General features: G+C 36.6%; 1 protein-coding gene across 1 annotated transcript in view; it reads right to left on the bottom strand.

The window, feature by feature from the left end:
* Window positions 1-22691, bottom strand: part of LOC141399120 (uncharacterized) — an 89284-nt gene extending 66593 nt beyond the window's left edge. The window contains exon 1 of the mRNA XM_073977262.1: window positions 19738-22691. Coding sequence (XP_073833363.1) covers window positions 19738-19888 — 151 coding nt within the window. The 5' untranslated portion in view covers window positions 19889-22691. The remainder of the gene's footprint in view (window positions 1-19737) is intronic.
* Between the last annotated feature and the right edge of the window lie 654 nt (window positions 22692-23345).

The following is a 23345-nucleotide window of genomic DNA, read 5'->3' as shown; positions in this document are numbered from 1 at the left end:
AAAGATGGAAGGTGTCGATATGCATTTCTTGGGTCTTTTCCAGGATTTGTCTCAAGGTAAATATCTGGTCAATGGTGGATTTGCCAGGTCTAAAGCCGCACTGATAGGGTCCAATAATTTCATTGACCATAGGCTTTAGTCTCTCACACAATATGCCAGATACTATCTTATATGCAATAGGGAGCAGACTTATGCCCCTATAATTGGAGCACGCAGTCTTATCACCCTTCTTGTGGACTGGACATAGGATGCTCACGTTCCAATCGTCGGGTACGCGTTCTTCCTGCCAGATGGTGCTAACTGGCTGATGCATACACCTTATCAGCGTGTCGCCTCCGGTTTTGAACAGCTCGGCTGGTAGGCCATCTGCTCCTGCCGCCTTATTATTCTTCAGCCGGTTTATTGCTGTCCTTACCTCATCTTGGCTGGGCGGTATACATTCAATACCATCATCTGGGATTGGATCTGTGGTATCTTCGCCGTTTTCACTGCTATCGGATACCAACAGTTTGGAAAAATGTTCTTTTCATATCCTGAGCACACTATCTGTATCAGTTACCAAATAACCTTGTTGATCTCTACAGGAGGATATTCCTGTACCAAAGCCATCAGTTTGATGCTTCACTCTTTGGTAGAATTTTCGGACTTCGTTCTGTCTCCTGTACATCTCCATTTGTTCACACTCCCTATTTTCCATTTCTCTCTTTTTCCTGCGGAAAAGGCGTTTCTCCTCTCTCCTTTTCTCCCGATACCTCTCTCGTGCGCTACGCGTTGCTACTGATTGTAAAGTAGCCCTATATGCTGCATTTTTTCTTCGGTAGCAGCACGGCACTCCTGGTCATACCACGGATTCTTTGGTGGAGGTCTCTGGTATCCAAGTACTGATTTTGCGGCTGTTTGCATGGAGTGGGCAATATTTTGCCGTTGTGCTGATATGTTATCGGGACGAGAAGCGCTATCATTAAGCAATTGGGTCAGTTGAGTGGAATATGCTGTGGCTATCTGTTGTGTTTGCAGCTTGGCGATGTCCAACTTTCGTGTTGTGTCTGTCCGTGCTTTATTTGCAACGTTTAGACGGGTAAGTACCTTTGCTGCAACGAGGTAATGGTCCGAATCTATGTTTGCTCCTCGGAACGATCGTACATCCAACACGCTCGATGAATGTCTTCCATCTATCACAACGTGATCAATTTGATTTATTGTTCTTTGGTCTGGAGACAGCCAAGTGCCCTTATGAATATCGAGATGCTTAAATCTGGTACTGCTAACTACCATGTTTTTTGCCGCTGCGAAGTCTATCAGCCTCATTCCATTTTCTGATGTTTCACTATGTAGACTGAATTTCCCAACTGTTTGTCCAAAGATATTCTCCTTTCCAATTTTGACATTAAAATCGCCTAGAACAATTTTAATGTCATGGGCAGGACAACGGTCATATGTTTCTTCTAAGCTCTCGTAGAATATATCTTTGGTCTGTTCTTCCTTGTCTTAGGTTGGGGCATGAGCGCAGACAAAGCTGATGTTGAAGAATTTTGCTTTAAATCGAATTGTAGCAAGTCTTTCATTCACTGGGGTGAAGCTGGAGACCAGATGTTTTAACCTCCGACCAACTACAAAACCGCAACCAAACTCATGCTTTGTGTCATGGCAGCTATAATACAGTGCGTCACCTTTAGGTGTTGTTGTGACATCTTTCCCAGTCCATCGTATTTCCTGTATGGCAGTAATATCGGCTTTGTACTTTCCAAGTACGTCTGCCAATGCGAAGACTGCACCTTCTCTATAAAGAGTGCGAACATTCCAGGTGCAGATTCGAAGATCATGGTCCTTAAAACGTTTGCGGGGTTCGTCAACTTTAGAGGGGTTTGTTTTTCTTTTCTTTCGTTTTTTCATAGTAGGCTGTTTTTTTTCTAGGGGAGGGTTACTAACCCGACGACCAAACCCAAGTTTATAACGTTCTTATGGGTGAACGCGCGGCACATGTTAGCTCACTACCTTTAACGGGTGTTAAAGGCAGTTCCCCAGGTGACACCACGGGGAGGTCAGTGTCCACTTGAGATGAAAGAGGGACCAAGATAAATCCTGGGCTTTGCCATGTTAAAGACGGTCAGGACCGTTCCTTGGTATCTTCCATCCCCTACGTCACCCAATACTTTACGCATCCTAATATATCTACCAGATATAGATCAGTTTTGAATATGGATTATATTTGACCATTTCTTCGGGTGCGTCCCACACAAAATTTCGAATAAGTTCACTTTAAGACCTGTTCTTGACTAACTTTGATTTTTGTTGAAGCAACTTGCAATCGCTGTCTCTATTACAACTTTAAAGGCATTTTCAGTAGGAAGTCCATACTTCTTGGGAAAAAACCACTATGACACCATATGTAGTAGCTGAGAGCACAATAATTCTTGAACTAATAAACAGATTTGGTCCAAAATTTGGCCTGCGTCATATTTTGTCCACACTTAGTTTAACTTCTAAAGTGGCCCATATCGGTCTTCTCCTTAGGATACCTCCTCCACAAAAGTTCAACATTTGTGTCCAAGTGCAATTTAGGATCTGTTCGCAGATACTTTTTAAATTTATACCGACGATGTTCTTTGTGGTCCTGTTTACAGCCATATTATATTTTCCGTGGACAAGTCCATGTTTCCTGGCATACTGGTCCAACAGGTGTACGGTAACCCACTGAAATGACTGTCGAAACGATATGACTCTCAAAATAAGATCCCCTTCCGTAATGCACTATGTCGGTCTATTCCCTCCTCCGTAAAACTTTTGAACTTTAATCCTAATCCACATTTTATTCGGCAAGTTTAAATGTGCCACAAAACTCTGAAAAGACCCTAAATGCATTCGATCTGTCCGTAGATGAAAGTTCCAATTCACATAGGCTGAGGGTATATATCTGTCGGAAACCGACTGATACTTTTCTACTAGTTTATACTTAACTTTAATGCCGAAGCTAATCATAAATTCACACACATTTTTATGGCATGAATAATGAATTTCACATGGGGAAATGATTACGCAATGCAAATGTGAAGAATTTCAAGATTTTTTTTTATGCGTGAATTTAATCTGGCAGCAAATGATATATAATAATGATGATTGTGTTTAGAGATACATGCATGGATACATACATATGTGTGTATGTTTAATACAGATTTTTTAAGAAAACAAAGGAAAACGTTTTTTTTTTGTAGATTTCAATGCCTCGTGTAGACCAAAACCATACTTTTAAGTTGGGGGCGACGTAACAGTGTTTATTCAATACATATAGGTCAGACATTCATATTTTACATACATTTATTGTTTCTAACTGAACATTTGCCTTTTAAGTCGAACTTGGTTTCTAACGGCACAGATTTGGAACTTTGGCCAATTCAAAACAGGATTATTGAGAATCAGAATTATTCTCCGTAAAGTGTAAATCAAAAGAAAACCCAACATCGATGTGAAAACTTACATATCAGCTACATCGATGTTGGGTTTTCTTTTGATATACAGTTTACGGAGAATAATTCTGATACATAACAATTCATTATGTAGTATACGTCCCGTTATCGATACATACGTATATGGTTTCAATTTAAAGTATCGTCGCTACATCAATATTCTCTGTCCACAATCCCTCATGAAATATAAGATGATATACATAGGTTACATTATTTAGAAATTGACTGAGTTATTTTTTGTGTTGGTTGACATAGGGGATGCAAGATACCAAGGAACGGTCCTGACCGTCTTTAACATGGCAAAGCCCAGGATCTATCTTGGTCCCTCTTTCATCTCAAGTGTACACTGACGTCCCCGTGGTGTCATCTTGGGTGCTACCTTTAACCCCCGTTGAAGGTATCTCCCTCCATCTATCGCGGGTTCACCCATAAGAACGTTAAAAACTTGGGTTTGGGTGTCGGGTTAGTAACCCACCCCTAGAAAAAAGCAGCCTACTACGAAAAAACGAAAGAAAAACCCCTCTAAAGTTGCCGACCCCCGCAAACGTTTTAAGGACCATGATCTGCAAGGCCGACATTACTACCATATAGGAAATACGATGAATTGGGAAAAACGTCACAACAACACCTTAAGGTGATCCACTGTATTATAGCTACCATGACACAAAGCATGAGTTTGGCTGCGAATTTGTAGTTAGTCGGAAGTTAAAACATGTGGTCTCCAGCTTCACTCCAGTGAATACAAAACGTATAAAAGCAAAATTCTTCAAAAATAGCTTTATCTGCACTCATGCTCCAACCGAAGACAAAGACGAACAGACCAAAGATACATATGTTCTATGAGCGCTTAGAAGAAACATATGACCGTTGTCCTGCCCATGACTTTAAAATTATTCTGGGCGATTTTAATGCCAAAATTGGAAAGGAGAATATCTTTGGCCTAACAATCGGGAAATTCAGTCTCCTCAGTGAAACATGTGACAACGGAATGAGGCTGATAGTATTTGCTGCGGCAAAAAACATGGTAATTAGAGGCACCTGATTTAAGCATCTCGACATTCATAAGGGCACCTGACTGTCTACGGATCAGAAAATTAGAAATCAAATTGATGACGTTGTGATAGATGGGAGACATTCATCGAGCGTGTTGGATGTACGTTCGTTCCGATGAGCAACCATAGACTCGGACCACTACCTCCTTGCAGCAAAGGTACGTACCCGGTTAAACGTAGTTCGCTACGCAAAGTACGAACAGACACAACACGAACGTTAGACATCGTAAGTTGCAATCACAACAGATAGCCACAACATATTCCACTCAACTGGCCCAATTGCTTAATAAAAGCACTCCTCGTCCCTATAACATATCAGCACAATGGCAAAGTGTTGCCCATTCCATGCAAACAGCCGCAAAATCCATACTTGCATACCAGAGACCTCCACCGAGGAATCCATGGTATGACCAGGAGTGTCGTGCTGTTACCGAGGAGAAAAATGTTCTACTATCAGTAGCAACGCGTAGCGTACGAGATAAATATCGGGAGAAAAGAAGAGAAACGTCTTTTCCGCAGGAAAAAGACAGAAATGGAAAAATCGATATGTACAGGAGCCAGAATGAAGTCCGAATGTTATGCCAAAGAGTTAAACATCAAACTGATGGCTTTGTCCTTAGAGACCAGCAAGATAATTTTGTATTTTTCAAAACTGTTGGTGTGCAATAGTAGCGAAGACGACGAAGATACCACAGATCCAATGGCAGAAGATGGTATTGAATGTTTACCGGCCAGCCAAGATGAGGTAAAGACAGCAATAAACCTGCTAAAAAAATAATAAGGCAGCAGGAGGCGATGGCTTACCAGCCGAGCTGTTCAAATCCGGAGGCGACACGCTTCTAAGGTGTATGCATCAGCTAGTTAGCACCATCTGGCAGGAAAAAACTCGTATCTGGCGATTGGAACGTGAGCATCATATGTCCAGTCCACAAGTAGAGAGATAATACTGTGTGCTTCAACTACAGGGGCATAAGTCTTCTCCCTATTGCCTACAAAATATTGTCAGGGTTATTATGTGAACGACTAAAGCCTATGCTCAATAAAATAATTGGACCATACCAATGCGGCTTTAAACCTGGAAAGTCCACCATTGACCAGATATTTACCCTGCGGCAAATCCTGGAGAAGACCAAGAGATGCAGATCGACACCTACCACCTTTTTGTCGATTACAAGGCCTTCGACAAAGGTATTTCAAGCCATGTCTGAATTTGGTATCCATGCAAAGCTCATTCGGCTTAGTAAGATGGCATTAACTGATATTAAGTCCTCAGCTAAAATAGGAAATAAACTCTCCGAACAATTCGGTACCAAAAGAGGTTTCAGACAAAGAGACAGACTTTCGTGTGAACTGTTCAACATCCTGCTGGAAAAGGTTATACGAGATGCAAATGTCAAAAGAAATGGCACTATATACAGCAACAGCCACATGACATCATGGGACTATCAGTAAAAAAAGTAACTGATACCTTTATGGAGGTCGAAAATGAATCAGCAAAAGTGGGTCTGGCGGTAAACGACCAAGTTGATGGTGTCGACGCTCAATGCGTCCATAGAGTTCGGACCAACTGTTAAAGTAAAAGACTTCGTCTAACTCGGCACCACCGTAAACACAACAAACAACATCAGTTGTGAAATAAAAAGAAGAACTATATTGGATAACAGATGCTACTTTGGCTTAAATAAGCACATCTCGACAAACAAAAGCAACACTTTGCAAAACACTGATACTACCCGTGTTGATGTATGGTTCCGAAGCCTGGATACGAGTACTTGCGCAAGCATATAAGGCAGTGTTTGGTGTGTTTGAGAGAAAAAAATCCTTCGAAAGATCTACGGGCCAATCTGTGTGGACGGTGAATATCTACGTCGTATGAACCACGAGCTGTATCTGCAATACAACGACATAATTTAGATAAACGTATCGAGGTGCAACGAATGAATGGCTGGGCCATATCATAAGAATGAGCGATGGTGAATCCGCTAAAAATGCGTTTAAATACGGGCCACATGGCGGTACACGCAGAACTGGCAGGCCAAGGCTTCGATGGAGCGAACAAATGGAAAAAGAGGTGGAAAGACGCGGTATTCCAAAACAGAAAGAATTGGAGATCGTTTCTTAGTTCGTCGTATGGAACAAATGTTCTGTAATGGGCCAGCTATGTAAGTAAATATTTGTGTTTTTCTACTCCTCCCTTCTTCCTTGTTTTCGCTCCATTGCTACTTCATTCTTTGAATGTCATGAACATTTAAATATTGAGTTTCGTTTATTATTTTTTGTTTGTATTTTTATTTGTGTTTATTTTGTTGTTGTTGTTCTTTTACATTGTTCATTCTAATTTCTTCTTGGTCATGGTATTCATTTCCTTTTGTTTTTGTTTACCCAGCGAAGCAAAATGCCTGTGTCAATTGAATGTACAATCAAGATAATTGCTCATAGCACATTCCGTTTGTGTTTAACTTTTGTTTTAGAGATAGGTACTTCGTGTAACAACTCACAGCTTATGTTGCGCACGGTTGACATATTTTTCATAATGACATTTTATGTTTGAGAAAATTCTACACCACGTACATTCTTTGAATATTTTAATCGTTGTTCTTGCTGTTACAATGCAAATGATTTATTCAAAACCGATGGTATGATATAAATTCTTATGAAAACTGGAAGAATTCGAAGTACAGGGGTTATTAAGTGGATAAATTACAACAATTAAAATTTAAATTTTATTAATTTTATTCTGTGAACAATTTCTAAATATTGAACAAAACTTCTTTGAAACAAATATTTGGAAATTTCTTTGGAATTTGACAAGACGATAGAATATAAAATAAAGGACAATCACTCTTCCTTTAAATATACGTTTAAATTGAAAGAATTTTTTATTTTAATCCTAAGTTAATTGAAAACAAGTAAAAAATCTGTGCATCATAAAATTGGTTTACTTTCCTCTCCACTGCACAGTGGATCCACTTGTATGGAGAAAGTGGCCAAAAATATTTAGAGTGTAAAAATCAAGCCAATTCGCCGGTTACAGCTTTGTGCTGTTGCGAATAGTGTTTTAAGAAACCACGAGTGTGACATTCTCCCCTCTTTCCCCTCTGGAGGGGGTATACGGTAAGAATTGTTTTATGCTGTTAATACAAAATGACATGAACAAAGGTCCTGATTATCCTATGATGCAAAAATAGGCTTGGGGAAACAAAACAATATCCAAAACAACATAAAATGCAACCAATTTCGCGGATTAAAAAAAAATCAATATTTTTGTCTGAAAATTGGTAAAACTTTTAATATAGATCTTATAGCGTTCTTCCTGGAAGGCACGTACCGCTAACGTAAGACTAATTTGGAAGAAGATTTCTTCATCTTGTTACTGATGCCATTTTTGTTAATGTACGTGGTCTGATAACAGAGTTATACGCTAATATATCCATAGAAATACTATTCTAGGGTAGCTTTAGTCTGCGACCCACCATTTGTAGTCTGGCACTAGATGGCAGCTGATTTTAATACTGAATAATCTTAAACCCATGACCTACTTTGGAAAATTATTCCCGAGGTGGGTACTGGTGGGCATCATGACTAAAACCTTAGGTCAAATTTAAGTATATGATCGAATTGTCATTACAAAATACACTAAGAAAATACGCAGTTAACTAGAATTCCACAACACGCTAAAACACTATTTTTTAATGAAAATTAAGCTATTACCTCCTCCTTCAAAATCCACTATAATATTTCGCTATACGTATTAGTTTCGCGATATTCTGAATATATTTACTTGCACTTAAAATATAGGTTGTACTCAGAACAAATAATATTAGTCAAATGTTCCGACTTTTGAAGCTATTCTTAAGAAGATCGCGTTCGAATGAAAGAAAAACTAATATTTTTTTAAAAAGTTCCATCTCATAGCTGTCAGAGTTGCCAGATGTTGTACCAAAATTTTGACTTTTATTTTTGGCCAATGGGTGGATCCACTGTGCACTGGGAACCTCAAATGTAAAATTACAGACAAATGCAGCAAAACTCATCAAAACACCTAAAATCGGGAGGTATCGTTAATGGGGGCAGATATAACATGTCATCCTGCCTATGAAGAAAGACACTCGGCTATCGTAACTCAAAAGTAGGTTAGTGCCAATAAAACCAAAAAGGATGGTAGCACAGTTTATACAGTTGGACACTAAGCCCAAATCACAATAATGCAAAATCTATTATGTTTGTTGTCAAAAGTTGTTAACAGAACTCTGAATGGCGGACCTTCTGTAGGCCTTGTATGGTAGTTTAAACAATAGTTTTCTGGTTGCGATTTATTGAGTGTTCCAAGTGGGGTTGCGCTTACCGCTGGAGATACAAAATTTAAGTTAACGAGCTTGTATCATGGAACATACTAAGTCGTATAACTATATCTATATAGTTATACGACTTGGTATGTACCTTCATGATTTACAACTAACTATTCAGTATTTTCGAAATTAATTCAAAGGTCTTGAAACTATAATGGTAACGATTGTACATTAGAATTGTAATTCAAAAATGCATATAAAGTTTCTAATATTAGGATTTCAGTATAAGTGTAAGTCTAATGCTCTACTTTAAACACGTACATACGTTCGATTTTCGCATTTTTTGGTTATGTTGGTACACATGTCTGTTATATAAGTTGATAATATCAGCCATTTTTTTGGATTGTCAGTTTGCTTTTCACAGATAAATAGTGTGCAAAAAAGTGAAGTTAAATGCGCATTTGGACATTTGAAATGTTGTCTGTGGCGTTTGGCGAGTCTGCTATGAGCAGAACACAACTTCAGTTGAAATGCTCAGGATTGTGGAAATTTGTTTTTTTTTTCACAATTCTGTTCGTTTCTGACGAATTGCTAGATAGTTATAGATGAATAAATACTTTTTGAAACAAATTAAATTAACGGTTATTTTTTGATCAGACCTCATATATGTTCTTGATAAGGGTATGAGCTGATTCTATCTGCATTAATCTGTGTCAATGTAATCATCCTAAGTTCCGCAATAATTGAGCTAGAACGGTATATTTTAGAATAGCCCCCATATAATGGCACTTCCTGTTTTGGAAAATATGAGAAGTTTAATGGTCACAACAGTACTGAAAAAAAAACTACTAAATTTTCAAATTAGGTCCAAGTTTTGGTATTGTCCCCGTAATACCTTTCGATTTTAGGTACCACCCAATTTAAAGTATTTTAAGGATTCTATATTAATTTTTCGGCCGAATTAGCTGTAATTTGGCATTTGAACTTCGCAATGGTACACAAACTTCCTCATTGAAAATGTTGGACATAAGTCCAGATGTTGGTATAGTCTTTATATAACCGTACCACACTTTTTTTAGGCATTTTAAAGTTTTTATCTACATTTTCGGCCTAAATTGGCTAAAATTTAATTAATGAAAAGTTAAAAATAAAAATAATTAAAATAAATGAAGTTATAGTGTTTTATTTATACATGTACTTAAAACTAAAACATAATTTTTCATGATGGAATCTCTCAAATAAAACGCTTGCCGTTTAATATTGTGAACATTTTTTTAATTCAAATACAAGCGTTTTATTTGAGAGATTATATTATGAAAACTTATTTTCTAGCTTTAAGTACATGTATAAATAAAACACTGTAACATAATTATTTTTAATTATTTTTTGATAATAATAATAATAATATTTAATTGATATTTTTGCGTCAATAATCAATAATAAGATAAAATTTGCATCAAAGAATAGGTCAAGAGTTGGGTTTTAAGTTTCTTGTTAGTAATTTGTCGATAATTAAATTTTGGTCCAAAAATTAAATTTGAATATTTTTCCCACAATGGTCAATGGTAAATTTAAATTTCACCCGAAAAATGTATTCCAAATTTTATGGAGAATCGATAAAAAAATTTAAAATACCCTTAAAAATAGTTTACTGTGATTTATACCAAATGAACCAATGAAAAGAACGACCAATATTTCGAGCCATTACATTACTGTTGATCAAATGTAGCACAAAAACATCAAGACCTCGTACATCATTCTAATTAGCATAAATTTAAACAAGTAAGCAAAGGTTATAGTCGGGACGGGGCCGACCATGTGATACCCTGCACCACTACCCCTGTGCATACGCTTTTCACTGGTAAACATTTCTCTTAGGGAATATAATCCGATTACCACCAAACATAATATGCCTCTTTCTCTCTAGGACCCCCATAAGTAACCAAAATTTCATGACCATCCGATCAAAATTGCGACCTTAAACGTGATTTTAAAAAAATTGAAGAATTGGCCCCATCAACCCCCAAAATTTCGTTTCTATCCGATCAAAATTTCAACCTGTAGCGTGATTACAAAACAAATGGAAAACTGGCTTTTGCGATATCTCGGTTGTTTGCCACTTACGCCAACATACTTTGCACCAGCATAAAGGAGATATTTTCTTCTCCCATCGACGGGCTTTCCTTTCGGAATAATCCTACCAGAAGCGGAGATATTCGCATAAGAAAAAATTTTGACTTTTCTCCACATAAGCTTTTTGCTTATTCCGACTCCTGAATATTATCCGACCATCACCAAACTCAATAGACTTCTTCCCCTCCGGGACCTTCATCAACACCCAAAATTTGGTGACGATCGGATAAAATTGCGACCTTTAGCGTGACTACAAGGTTTAGATGGACAGACGATCGACTCAGCTCGTCGAGACATTCATTTTGGAATATATATGAATGGGTCTATGACCATTATTTCGATGCGTTACAAACTTTTTGGCCAAAACCAACTTATAATACCCTCCCCACATAGTGGTGTAGGGTATAAAAACGATAAAGTACTATAGTTTTGAATGTCGACAAACATCCACTGTAGAAGTAGAGTTTCCTCTAAAACTGAAAATAACCACCGACTAAAATCAATAGGACGGATAAGTGTTACCATTTAAAATTGTGTAGTTAGTTTAATTAAATTTATTTTTAAATATATATAAATTTATGTAATTTCTCGATAGAATCGAGCTTAATGACCCATGATGCAAGTGAAAAGGGAAAGCCGAAGATTCGAAGCCACACAACTACCGCTACATGACATGTTTCGTCTTTGGTAGAGGCTCTTCAGACATACAGGCTGTGGAGCGGCTTCACTATCATCTAACGTCTCCTCTTTCAAATGCAATTTGTTTCTACAACGCTGAATATTTGTATTTTTTAATATGTTTTTCAAGGTCGCGGGTTCAAACCCCAGCCTGGCTTAAGCTGATTTTATTTTTTATTTGCACATTTTGCCTATTAGGGCGAAGACCAATTTTAGTATTAATTTAATTAATTTCTCGATAGAATCGAGCTTAATGACCAATGATGGAAGTGAAAAGGGAATGTAGAAGATTCGAAACCACACAACCACCGCTATGTGACATGTATCGCCTTTGATAGAGACTCTTCAGACATATCGGCTGTGGAGCGGCTTCGCTATCATTTAGCTTTTCCTCTTTCAAATGCAATTTGTTTTTGCAACGCTGAATATTTTTTCAATCCTTGTATGTCTTTGAAAGTTATGAGTTTGGCTCTGAACGCTACGACGCCGTGATGATTCTTTTTTTCAAGGTGATTTTATTTTTTTTTTATTTGAAAATTTTGCCATTAGGACGAAGATCATTTTTAAAATTAATTTAATTAATTTCTCGATAGAATCGAGCTTAATGACCAATGATGCAAGTGAAAATCTTTAATCTGATTGCATTGTTATTGGATATTTAAGGGTTTAATATGAAAAAAGGTTTGCATAATTCTCTTCATCTTTCCAATATACTATTTTCTATTACTCGGTTTTAAATAGCAATTTTATTAGTTGTATACATATGTATAATTTGGTTATCGCACTTGACGACCAATGATATATTCCACCCACACTCACACATCAATATGTGTATATTTGTAGTAATAGTCCATGTTTGATTTACTCCTAATTTAATTTTACGTAAATATTAAAATGCTACCCAGTTGTGATATGAACAGTTTTTTCTCACGCTCATCATTAAATTTACGCATAATTTGAATTTGATATCAAAAACCAACACACGCATAAGCAGTTTATCAGATTAAGTTGATTTTTTTTTTTTTTTTTTTTTTTTGAATAAAATATTTATAAATTTAAGCATACGATTAGCTTCAATAAATGGCATAAAATAAAATAAAAGAAAAATTAAATTTTAAATGTCTTAAATTAAAAAAGCATGCTCAAGCCACACCGTTATATTAGATTTGTCAACACTGGTTTAACGACTTCAAATAAAGGAATGCCGATTTGAGAGAGCTCCCATCGCACAGTGTCACGACCGTGGCCAAAAATGGTAAAAACTAAATACTTCGTTGAACAAATTTATTGATGGGGAGTGATAGAAAACATATTAATTAAGAAGAATCTGAATTTTGGTACTGATACGTGAAGTAGTTTTTGCTATATGAGGATTTAAATCCGACAATTTTAGTTAATACGTATTTTTGTGTGTTTTTTTCTAAAATTAATAAATTATATTATGCGTTAATATTTAAAATTTAAAAGTAACGGTCGCTGCAAAAATGGTTCCTAAGTTCTCTTGGGATGTAATAAACTTGGCTACACCTTTGTTTGCATGTAAATATTAATCATATGGTGTTTACATTTACCCAAACATGTATTACTAAGTTTATTAATTTTCTGAAGCAAATTTTAAATTGAGTGGAGTGGGAAAAAATTGTATAAAAGTGTATATCGATATTTTTTGCTGTATGAGTAGTAAAAAGTGAGTACTTCAAATATATAAAGGTCCCAGCTGCAGAGGTTTGCAGACGAATGTGTCACTTCTCTTTTTCAGCGACCACCTCACTGAGAGGATACGCCCTTTTTTAACAAATCGTTTTGCGGTGTTGGCTATAGCCCGAAAACGAATGAACCGATCATCATATATTTTTGTGGGCTTATTAAGTACCTAATAGTCTTGCTTTAAAACGAGAGAATTTTTAAAAATATAAATTTTTAAAAAAATTGTGAACAGCGAAAATCAAAATTCGATTTTTTACAAAAAAATTACCGTTTTTTGACCACTAATCGGTCAAAAATTTTTTTAAAGGAAATTTCTCATATATAAAGACAAGAGTTTGATATATTCAATATGCTCACAAACAATATGAAGACGAAACACCAAATTTCAGTCATATCGGGTGGATATTGAGGCCACAACACTCAAAACACCGAAAATGAGGAGGCACGGTTCTATGGGGGCTATAGGAAGACGAGGACCTATACCGACATATTTCTGGTGGAAGGTTATAAGTCCCCCAACGGAGACTTAATACCAATTTTCAGCCATTTCGGTGTGATAATCAGGCTAAAACCCCCAAAATACCGAAAATCGGGAGGTACCGTCCTATGGGGGCTATATGAAGGCGTGGACCTATGCAGACAAATTTCATGGTGAAGGTATAATGCACCCTGCGAAGACTAAATACCAAATTTCAGCAATTTCGGTGTAATAATGAGGCTAAAATCTTCAAAATACCGATAATCGGGAGGTACCGTTATATGGGAGCTATATCAAAACGTGGACCTAAGCCCACAATTCTCTGTTGGAATGTTTGATACCTCTGCCGAAGACTAACCACAAAATTTGAATACTTTCGGTTGGTCATTGTGTCTTAAACATTCAAAATACCGAAAATCGGGAGGTACGGTTCTATGGGGGCTATATCAAAACGTGGACCGACCAACCCAAATTTTTGTCCTGAAGATTGTACGTCAATAATAGGTACATGTACCAAAATTGATGCGCCTACGACTACTCCTTCTATTTTTGGCCACAGTTAATATGAACTCGCGACATAGTGCATCGCCGCGTATTGACCTATGTTAACCTATGGATATTTCTATCATTCCATTTGGAATTTATGACAAAAACTTTGTTAATGACCATCATTAATCACATTACAAATTTGTTGAAATTTAAATGTTTAAAAAAAAAATAATAAAAATAAATAAACGATAATAAAAACCAAAATTTTTCCTGATTATTAAATGATACTGTAAATCGTTTGAGTTTTATTGTTTTCTCTGATGACTGCAGAAAAAGTCATAAAATAATATATGAAAGCTAAACGTTGGATATGATATCCTTATCATGGTTTAATTGAATAGAATTTGAAATTCAAACTTTCTCTTCTTTCAAATCTAGGAAATTAATTTTATAACTGTGGTATTCCTATGGATTTTTTATGGCAAGTGTTAGATAAGAGATATTAAAAGTTTTTTCAATGGACTTTTAATGGCTTAGGATTTGAAATTAAAAATTAGTACAAATGACAGGGTGTTGAGAAATATAATAGACTAGATTTTTAGGAGAAATGAATTAAATTAATTAACTAATAAAACAATTTATAAAGAACATTTAAAGTGGGCAAATGGAGTCTTCGCTTATATTAAAGACAACAAGTAAGAACGGTATTAAATTTGGCCCGGCCGAAATTTTTATACCCTCCACCTCGATCCGTATTTAAATGAATAGGAACAAGTATTTTATTTTCGTTTATGAAAGAAAGTATATGGTAAAAACCAAAAATGTTTTACAATCGATGAATCCGAGTTCCACCCATTCAGAATTCGCGAACTGTTAACATATTCTATATAGTATGACTGAAATTCTTTAAAATGAGGTGTTTTAGGAGGGATCCCATAATGTGGACCATTAGAAATAGTTTTCGTGGAAGCTGTGTTGGCATCAATGTAGAAAAGTGGATAAAAATGGGTTGAAGCCAACAAGTTTTTTATGTTCCCTTGCGATTTCTGACTTAACCTTACATTTTATTGACAAATGCCCAAAGAAAGACTCAAAGAATACTTCATGGGCAACATGATACTATGATTTTTCGATATATCCACTGCATCCACCTGAAACTGATGCTGATATTTTGAAGCCGGAATTTCGGAGCTTTTTGAATTTTTTTAATAATCCGGACGCAAAACAAGATAATGTTCAAAACTCATAATAAGATTACAGAACTCTATATTTTACATCGTTTAATGTATATCACATGAGTGTGCTCCGTACAGCATCCTAGTAATTGGAGCCTGAAAGACAAAATTTGAAGCGTGATTTTTTTAAAACCTAACGGTTTTGGAGATACGGTGCGAAATGTATAAAAATTTTGGATTTTTTGCATATATTTTCAGAGATATAACCCCGAATTTCTTTAAAAACTCAATATTTAACCATGTTTAGATGGGCCATAAAATCCGAGCTGGATCTGACACAACAAAACCCAACTAGGGTTTCTTATCGTTTGGGTCTGTACTTTCAAAAAATCTTCAGTTCGAATTGTTTGCGCAAGATCACCTTAAAAATGTTGCACAGTGTAATAGAATAGATTTTTAGGAGGAATGAATTAAATTAATTAACTAATAAAAACAATTTATAAAGAACATTTAAAGTGGGCACATGGAGTCTTCGCTTATATTAAAGACAACAAGTAAGAACGGTATTAAATTTGGCACGGCCGAAATTTTTATACCCTCCACGTATTTAAGTGAATAGGAACAATTATTTTATTTTCGTTTATAAAAGAAAATATATGGTAAAAACCAAAAATGTTTTACAATCTATGAATCCGAGGTTCACCCATTTAGAATTAGCGAACTGTTAACATATTCTATATAGTATGACTGAAATTCTTTAAAATGAGGTGTTTTAGGAGGGATTCCATAATGTCGGCCATTAAAAATAATTTTGGTGGAAACTCTGTTGGCATCAATGTAGAAAAGTGGATAAAACTGGGTTGAAGCCAACAAGTTTTTTTTATGTTTCCTTGCGATTTCTGACTTAACCTTACATTTTATAGACCTATGCTCAAAGAACGACTCAAAGAATACTCCATGGGCAACATGATACTATGATTTTTCGATATATCCACTGCATCCACCTGAAACTGATGCTGATATTTTGAAGCCGGAATTTCGGAGCTTTTTGAATTTTTTTAATAATCCGGACGCAAAACAAGATAATGTTCAAAACTCATAATAAGATTACAGAACTCTATATTTTACATCATTTAATGTATATCACATGAGTGTGCTCCGTACAGCATCCTAGTAATTGGAGCCTGAAAGACAAAATTTGAAGCGTGATTTTTTTAAAACCTATTTTTTGCGTGTAAAATTTACAGCTGTCATTCAACTTCCTTTGTTTAATTTATACATGTGAAATAAAAATTGTATTTAAACAAAAATCAAATTTAAACAAGTAAAAAAGCGTTAAATTCGGCCGGGCCGAACTTTTCATACCCTCCACCATAAAATATTCTGAACTAAAATGGAATAATTAGTTTTCATTCCTGTGCGCAACTTTAAGTGTGTACTTTAAAATGTCAGATAATGTACATAAAATGTTTCATTCGGTAAGCCCTTTTTATGGTGCCTATATTTGCTATATATGTTGACAATTTTTGGTGGGCTTAATAATGGGTAGCTACCGTTATATAGGGGTTATAATAAAACATGGACCTATGTTGACAGTTTTTGATGGGAGCCTTTAATGTCAAATAACTCCAAATTCGGTTAAAAATTGTAGCTAGAATCCTCAAAATACCGAAAATCGGTACATAATGTGCGAACTTCAAATGTCATGAACTTAAATTAACAATTTTTGTTGGCTTTTAAATTTCAAATTACAGAAAGTTCGTCCAAAAAATAAAGCTAAGGTACGGAAAATCGGGAGGTTTATTTTGGGGCTATACCAAAACATGGACATACGTTCGGTTAAACATTTTAAGTAAAATCCTCAAAGTACCGAAAATCGGGAAGTATCGTTATATTGGGGCTATGTTGAAAATTGTTGATGCAGATGTGTGGTGACACTACAACCTTCAAATGTAAAATTACAGTTAGTTTGGTGGAAAATTTTAGCAAAAATTGCCAGTTACTGAAAATTGGGAGGTACCGTTATATGGGAGCTATAGGTGAGGAGAGGTGTTGTGACCACTAAGAACTTCAAATGTCAAATTACTGCTAGTTCGGTTTAATATTGTAGTTAAAATCATCAAATTACTGAAAATCGGGAGGTACTTTTATATGGGAGCTTTATCAATACATCGACCTTTCTCGACAATTTTTGGTGGAGAGGTTTGGTGACCACTAAGAATTTCAAATGTCAAATGTTCAAATTACAGATAATTCGGTTAAAACTTGTAGGTACAATTCTCAAAATACCGAAAATCCGTTATATGGGGATATCGAAATCCGTTATACCGAGGTACCGTTATATGGGGCTATACCAAACATGGACCTACGTTCATAATTATTTCGAATATAAGTTTTTTGGTCACTAAGAACCCTAAATATCAAATTATGGCTAATTCGGTCTAGAAATGTGAATTTAAACGTCAAAATACCTGAAATCGGGCGGTAACGTTATATGAGGGCTATTCAAAAACATGGACCTAGTTTTGTTATATAAGTTCATTGACACTTAAGAACCCTAAATGTCAATTTATAGCTAAATGGGTCTGAAGATGTAGCTAAAAACGTCAAAATATCGTAAATCGGGGGTACCGTTATATGGGGGCTATACCAAAACGTGGACCTATGTCCACAACTTTTGTTATATAAGTTCATTGACACTTAAGAACCCTAAATGTCAATTTATAGCTAAATGGGTCTGAAGATGTAGCTAAAAACGTCAAAATATCGTAAATCGGGGAGTACCGTTATATGGGGGCTATACCAAAACGTGGACCTATGTCCACAACTTTTGTTATATAAGTTTAGTGACGCTTAAGAACCCTAAATGTCAAATTATAGCTAAATCGATCTGAAAATGTAGCTAAAAACGTCAAAATACCGCAAATCGGGGGGTACCGTTGTATGGGGGCTATACCAAAACGTGGACCTATGTCCACAACTTTTGTTGTATAAGTTTAGTGACGCTTAAGAGCCATAAATGTCAAATTAGAGCTAAATCGGTCTGAAAATGTAGCTAAAAACGTCAAAATACCGTAAATCGGGGGGTACCGTTATATGGGGGCTATACCAAAACGTGGACCTATGCCCACAACTTTTGTTATATAAGTTTATTGGAACTTAAGAACCCTAAATGTCAAATTATAGCTAAATCAATATGAAAATGTAGCTAAACACGTCAAAATACCGTAAATCGGGGGGTACCGTTATATGGGGGCTATACCAAAACGTGGACCGATATGGCCCATCATCGAACTTGACCTGCCTGCAAACAAACGACGCATTGTCCCAAAATTTCAGCGTCCTATCTCCATTTTTGTGGATGCTAGAGTGATTACCACAGACGGACGGACGGACGGACGTGCACAGATCGACTCATAATTTTACCCTGATCAAGAATATATATACTTTATAGGGTCGCAAATGAGTATTTCAATGCGTTACAAACGGAAAAACAAACTTAATATACCCTCCATACTATGGTGGAGGGTATAAAAACGGACATAACTCCCATTGGGACTTTGAGGCTCCAGTGGCACGTGTTAACATATTCCGATTGAGCTCAAACTTTGGCAATTTTAATTTTTAACAAAACTAAACATTTTAGGAGGGTGCCGCATAAAAAAAAATCCTATATCGATTTTTTAAAACCACGGTAATGTCCATAGATGGGAAAAATAAAAAAAATCTCCGGGGCGCTTTTTTAGAGTTTTTTAAGGCGCACCGTACATGACATTGCTTTATAAGGAGACAGTCAGTGAACTGACTCAATTTTAACTTCAATATCTAAAAAATGGTAAAACCTTCGAAAATATTATAAAAACAATCTTGTAGAGAATTTTCACTGCTACAACATTTTCTCTATTTGCATTTTTATAGGGCGCAGCAAAATCGCGAAAACCTTAAAAACCCTAAAATGTTAACTTTGACTTTGTGAGCTTTATTTAAAAAGCGCTCCGGCGATTTTTTTTTTTGTTTTTTGATTTTTCTCATCAATGAACATTGTAGTTTCAGAATCCGCAAAAACGACCCAGATATAAGCTCCTTTCGTTTATAGTTGGGTAAAGAGCACCGTGGTATGTATGAATGAAAGTGATGATATGTAGATAAGGATAAAATTGTTTACAGTTTCGCATTAAGTCCAGTTTCACAGCGAACAAATTTAAACACTTCTCCATTTGTGTGTGTGTGTGTGTTGGATGAATTTACAATGAATTTCCCCTATTTACTTACCTTGTGAAACTTGTATCAGGTTACAAAAGTACTCGCCGAATTTAAAATGACGCAGCAAAGTACCAACCGATGTTACCGGCATACAAGGTACACCCAATAGAATATCCGATATGACCAAACAGAACAGAAATACAATGGTAATGGTACGCATACGACGATTTTGGGCCAATATTATGATGACCAACCAATGCAACGAGTAAAGTTATGCTGCAGCATAAAATTAACCAAATAGATACTTCAAATGCACCGGAACTTGTTGATGACAATTAACGCCGGGGAATAATTTTACTGTAGACTGATGACTCACACTTTCTGTTAGGGTGGTGGTGATGTTGCTGTTGTTGTTATCGTTGATAACACTATGCAACACTGAAAATGCAAACAACTTCTAGTATGCATTTTTTGAAAGTACATATTTAGAATACAAAAACCCTAGTTGTTGTTGTTGTAGCAGCTTCTACAAGTAAATGTAAATCTTTCTTTTATTGATTCGGCTCTGCCTCCAGCTCCAAGCTTAGAAAGGACGCCACCTGATTTGGATTAGTCCAAAGAGAGAGAGGGGAGTTAAGTCAGTCGGGTTGGCTGGGCAGTTAAACAGGTGCTACTTAGTATGCGGTCCGGTGCCACATGCTCCGCGTGCCATCAATCCTGGCCCAGTAAGAATTAAGGCGGCTGCACCAACCAGATCTAATTTGCGCCAACACGACTCTCGTTTGTCTTGGCAGCTGCTGCTCTTCCGCTGCCACGGGTGGTGGATGATCTTCGAGGACTATATTCACCCTGTAGGCTGCCAGAGCCTCTGCAACCGCATCAGTGTTAATGACCCTTAAACTTGCCTGGTACGTACGTTGATCTAGAGGTTATCTTTTATATTTTTGGTCCTCTCTCTTTAGATCTCTATAATCCTCCCTAACTCGCCTGGGGGGTTCAGGCATATCCACCAGATGGTGATTTGGGTGGTCTTGCCTATAGCATCCAAGCAAGTACTGCATCATCAACATCCTGTTGTGACGACTCACAGGAAGGATCTTTGTCTCCTCATGTAAATGGTCCACTGCAGACATGAGGTGACACCCTGTAGCTGTTCTCAGGGCAGCATTCTGACAGATTTGTAGTTTATCCCATTGCGTATCACTTACGTTAGCAAACGACGCTGGCGCCGGATAGCTTACCACAGACCGGCCTATCGCGTTGTATGTGGTTAACAAGGTTTCTTTATCCGCACCCCAAGTACTGCCGGCTAGGGACTTGAGGACCTTGTTCCTGTTTCTCAGCTTATCGCAGATAACTGTAGTGTGCTGGGACGACTTATACATGCTATCGAATGTGACCCCTAGGACTTTGGGGTAGTTTGTGGTCGGAATAGTTGCACCGTCGACCTGCACATTCAGTGGGAGCTTCATTTGGGAGCTTCCATGTGGTGAACAGTGTGGCTGTTGACTTAGTGGTGGATATTTTCATATTCCTCGCGTGGAAAAACTCTACAAGATCAATGAGATAGGCATTTAGCCTTTCACAAACGTTACCGATATTGGGACCTGACGCCATGAGTGTACAATCATCCGCTCACGTAATTAACTCAGTGCCGTCGGGAGGGCGTGGAATTGCAGAGAGGTGGAGGTTAAACAGTTCCGGAGATATCACCCCTCCTTGGGGAGCTCCCTGCTTCACTCTACGGGGTTTGGACTTCCTGTCTCTGAATTCCACGTATGACTGGCGACCACACAAATAGTTGATGACCCAGCGTTTCAGACAAGGCCGGAGGGTAGTATTCTCGATATCCTCGAACAGCCTAGCATGGCTGACCGTATCAAACGCTTTGGTCAGATCCAATGCTACCATCACTGTTCTGTGACATACAAACCACAAAAACCCTAGTAGGGTTTTGTCCTGTCAGATCCAGTTCGGATTTTATGGTCTCATCTAAACCGGGCTAAATCTACACTTTTTTGCATTTATCAGGCCTTTATCTCAAAAAAAGAATAGGAATTTGGCCTTGCTGTCTTTAGCAATATTGTAGCCCTAAACTAGTAGAATTTATCTTTTGAGGAAAATTTTACATAATTGCTGAAATTCTGGTCAGTATCGGCTAAACTACTGGAAGTTGAACCAAGTAACCTTTTGCAGAAATCTTCTAAATAAAGTTCTCAACAATTCTTTAAAACATTCTGAAACTCTAAAATGCTTACTTCATGTTGTTTCAGCGGTATTTTGCATCATATATTTTACAACACGTATTTCAAAAACAGTTCACACCAACAGTTTATTCTCGCATTTCGGATTTCACTACATTATTGACCTTTTTATTAAATCGTCGTTGAAAAACTTACTGAAAACAACGGCATAGAGGCATTTTACAACAATGGCATGCTCTGAGGTTTTGTGTATTACATTCCAGGGAATATTTTTCTAAAAGAAAATATTCAGAAAAAATCAACGGTTTTGGACATACGGTGCGAAATTTATAAAAAGTTCATTATTTCTCCAAATATTTTATTCTTGTCCTAATCTACAAATTTGCCTCAGAGATCAGAAGAAGATTCGCTTTGGTTTCAGAGATATAGCCCCGAATTTATTTAAAATCTCAATATTTAACCATGTTTAGATGCGGCCATAAAATCCGAGCTGGATCTGACACAACAAAACCCAACTAGGGTTTCTTGTCGCTTGGGTCTGTACTTTCAAAAAATCCTCAGTCCGAATTGTTTGCACGCGATCCCCTTAAAAATGTTGCACTGTGTAATACTATTGCTATTTCCGCAGAAAGAATATGCACTACTGTTGAATGACGCGTAATCCTCATCTTCCATAAGTGTGGTGGTGACATTTTCATATCTTGACAGGGGATCTGCTAATGGCAGATCTAATAAGGAATCTGTTTCTGGCCACAATGCAAGGGCAACAAATTTGTTTTCTATATTTAAGTACTCCGAGGTAAATGATTTGTTAAAACACTATTTGAAAAAAAAAATTCTTTTATTTTTTATATATGTATTTTAAAATTTTTTTTGGGTTTTCTTATAATTTTGTTTTTGTTGTAATGTTGATATGTAATTTCAATTTTTAGTAATTCCAGACCGGGTACTCGGTAATTTGTAATAAATATTACTAATGTTTGCAAAGTTGACAGTTGTATAATGGAAAAGTTGCTAAAAATGTGTTTGAGCAACATTTAGTAAAAATTATCGAGTACAAGAACAAATCTATTATTTTTTAATTTTGTAACAGAAAATAAATCACTGTTTATAAATCTTTCTTGTTTGTTTCTTTCGAAATCACTTTAATCCACTTCACTCCCAATACCTCTTTTGATTTGTGATATTTTGATTTAATCCCGTTTCTAAGCGCATGACATTGTCTTCATGTTGTATTAAAACCGTTGTGTTTTGTTTTACACTTTGTTTTCAACTAACACGTGTCTCTTGAACTACATTCAGCCATATTATTTTGAAAACACTTCCACACTCAACAGATACTTAGTTACGGTAGCAGCAGTAGCAACATATAACCTCTTATTTTGATGATTGTTGTCCTCAAAATTCACCACAAATGAATTGAGAGTGCTAGTTGGTATTCGTGGGCGCACTCCATAAAGTCAATGAATAAAT

This window comes from Musca autumnalis, unplaced genomic scaffold (genome assembly GCF_047663935.1).
Source record: "Musca autumnalis isolate F117 unplaced genomic scaffold, ASM4766393v1 scaffold_3, whole genome shotgun sequence".
NCBI lineage: Eukaryota > Metazoa > Arthropoda > Insecta > Diptera > Muscidae > Musca > Musca autumnalis.
Note: the sequence above shows the minus strand (reverse complement) of the source record. Positions and strands in the feature narration are given on the sequence as shown.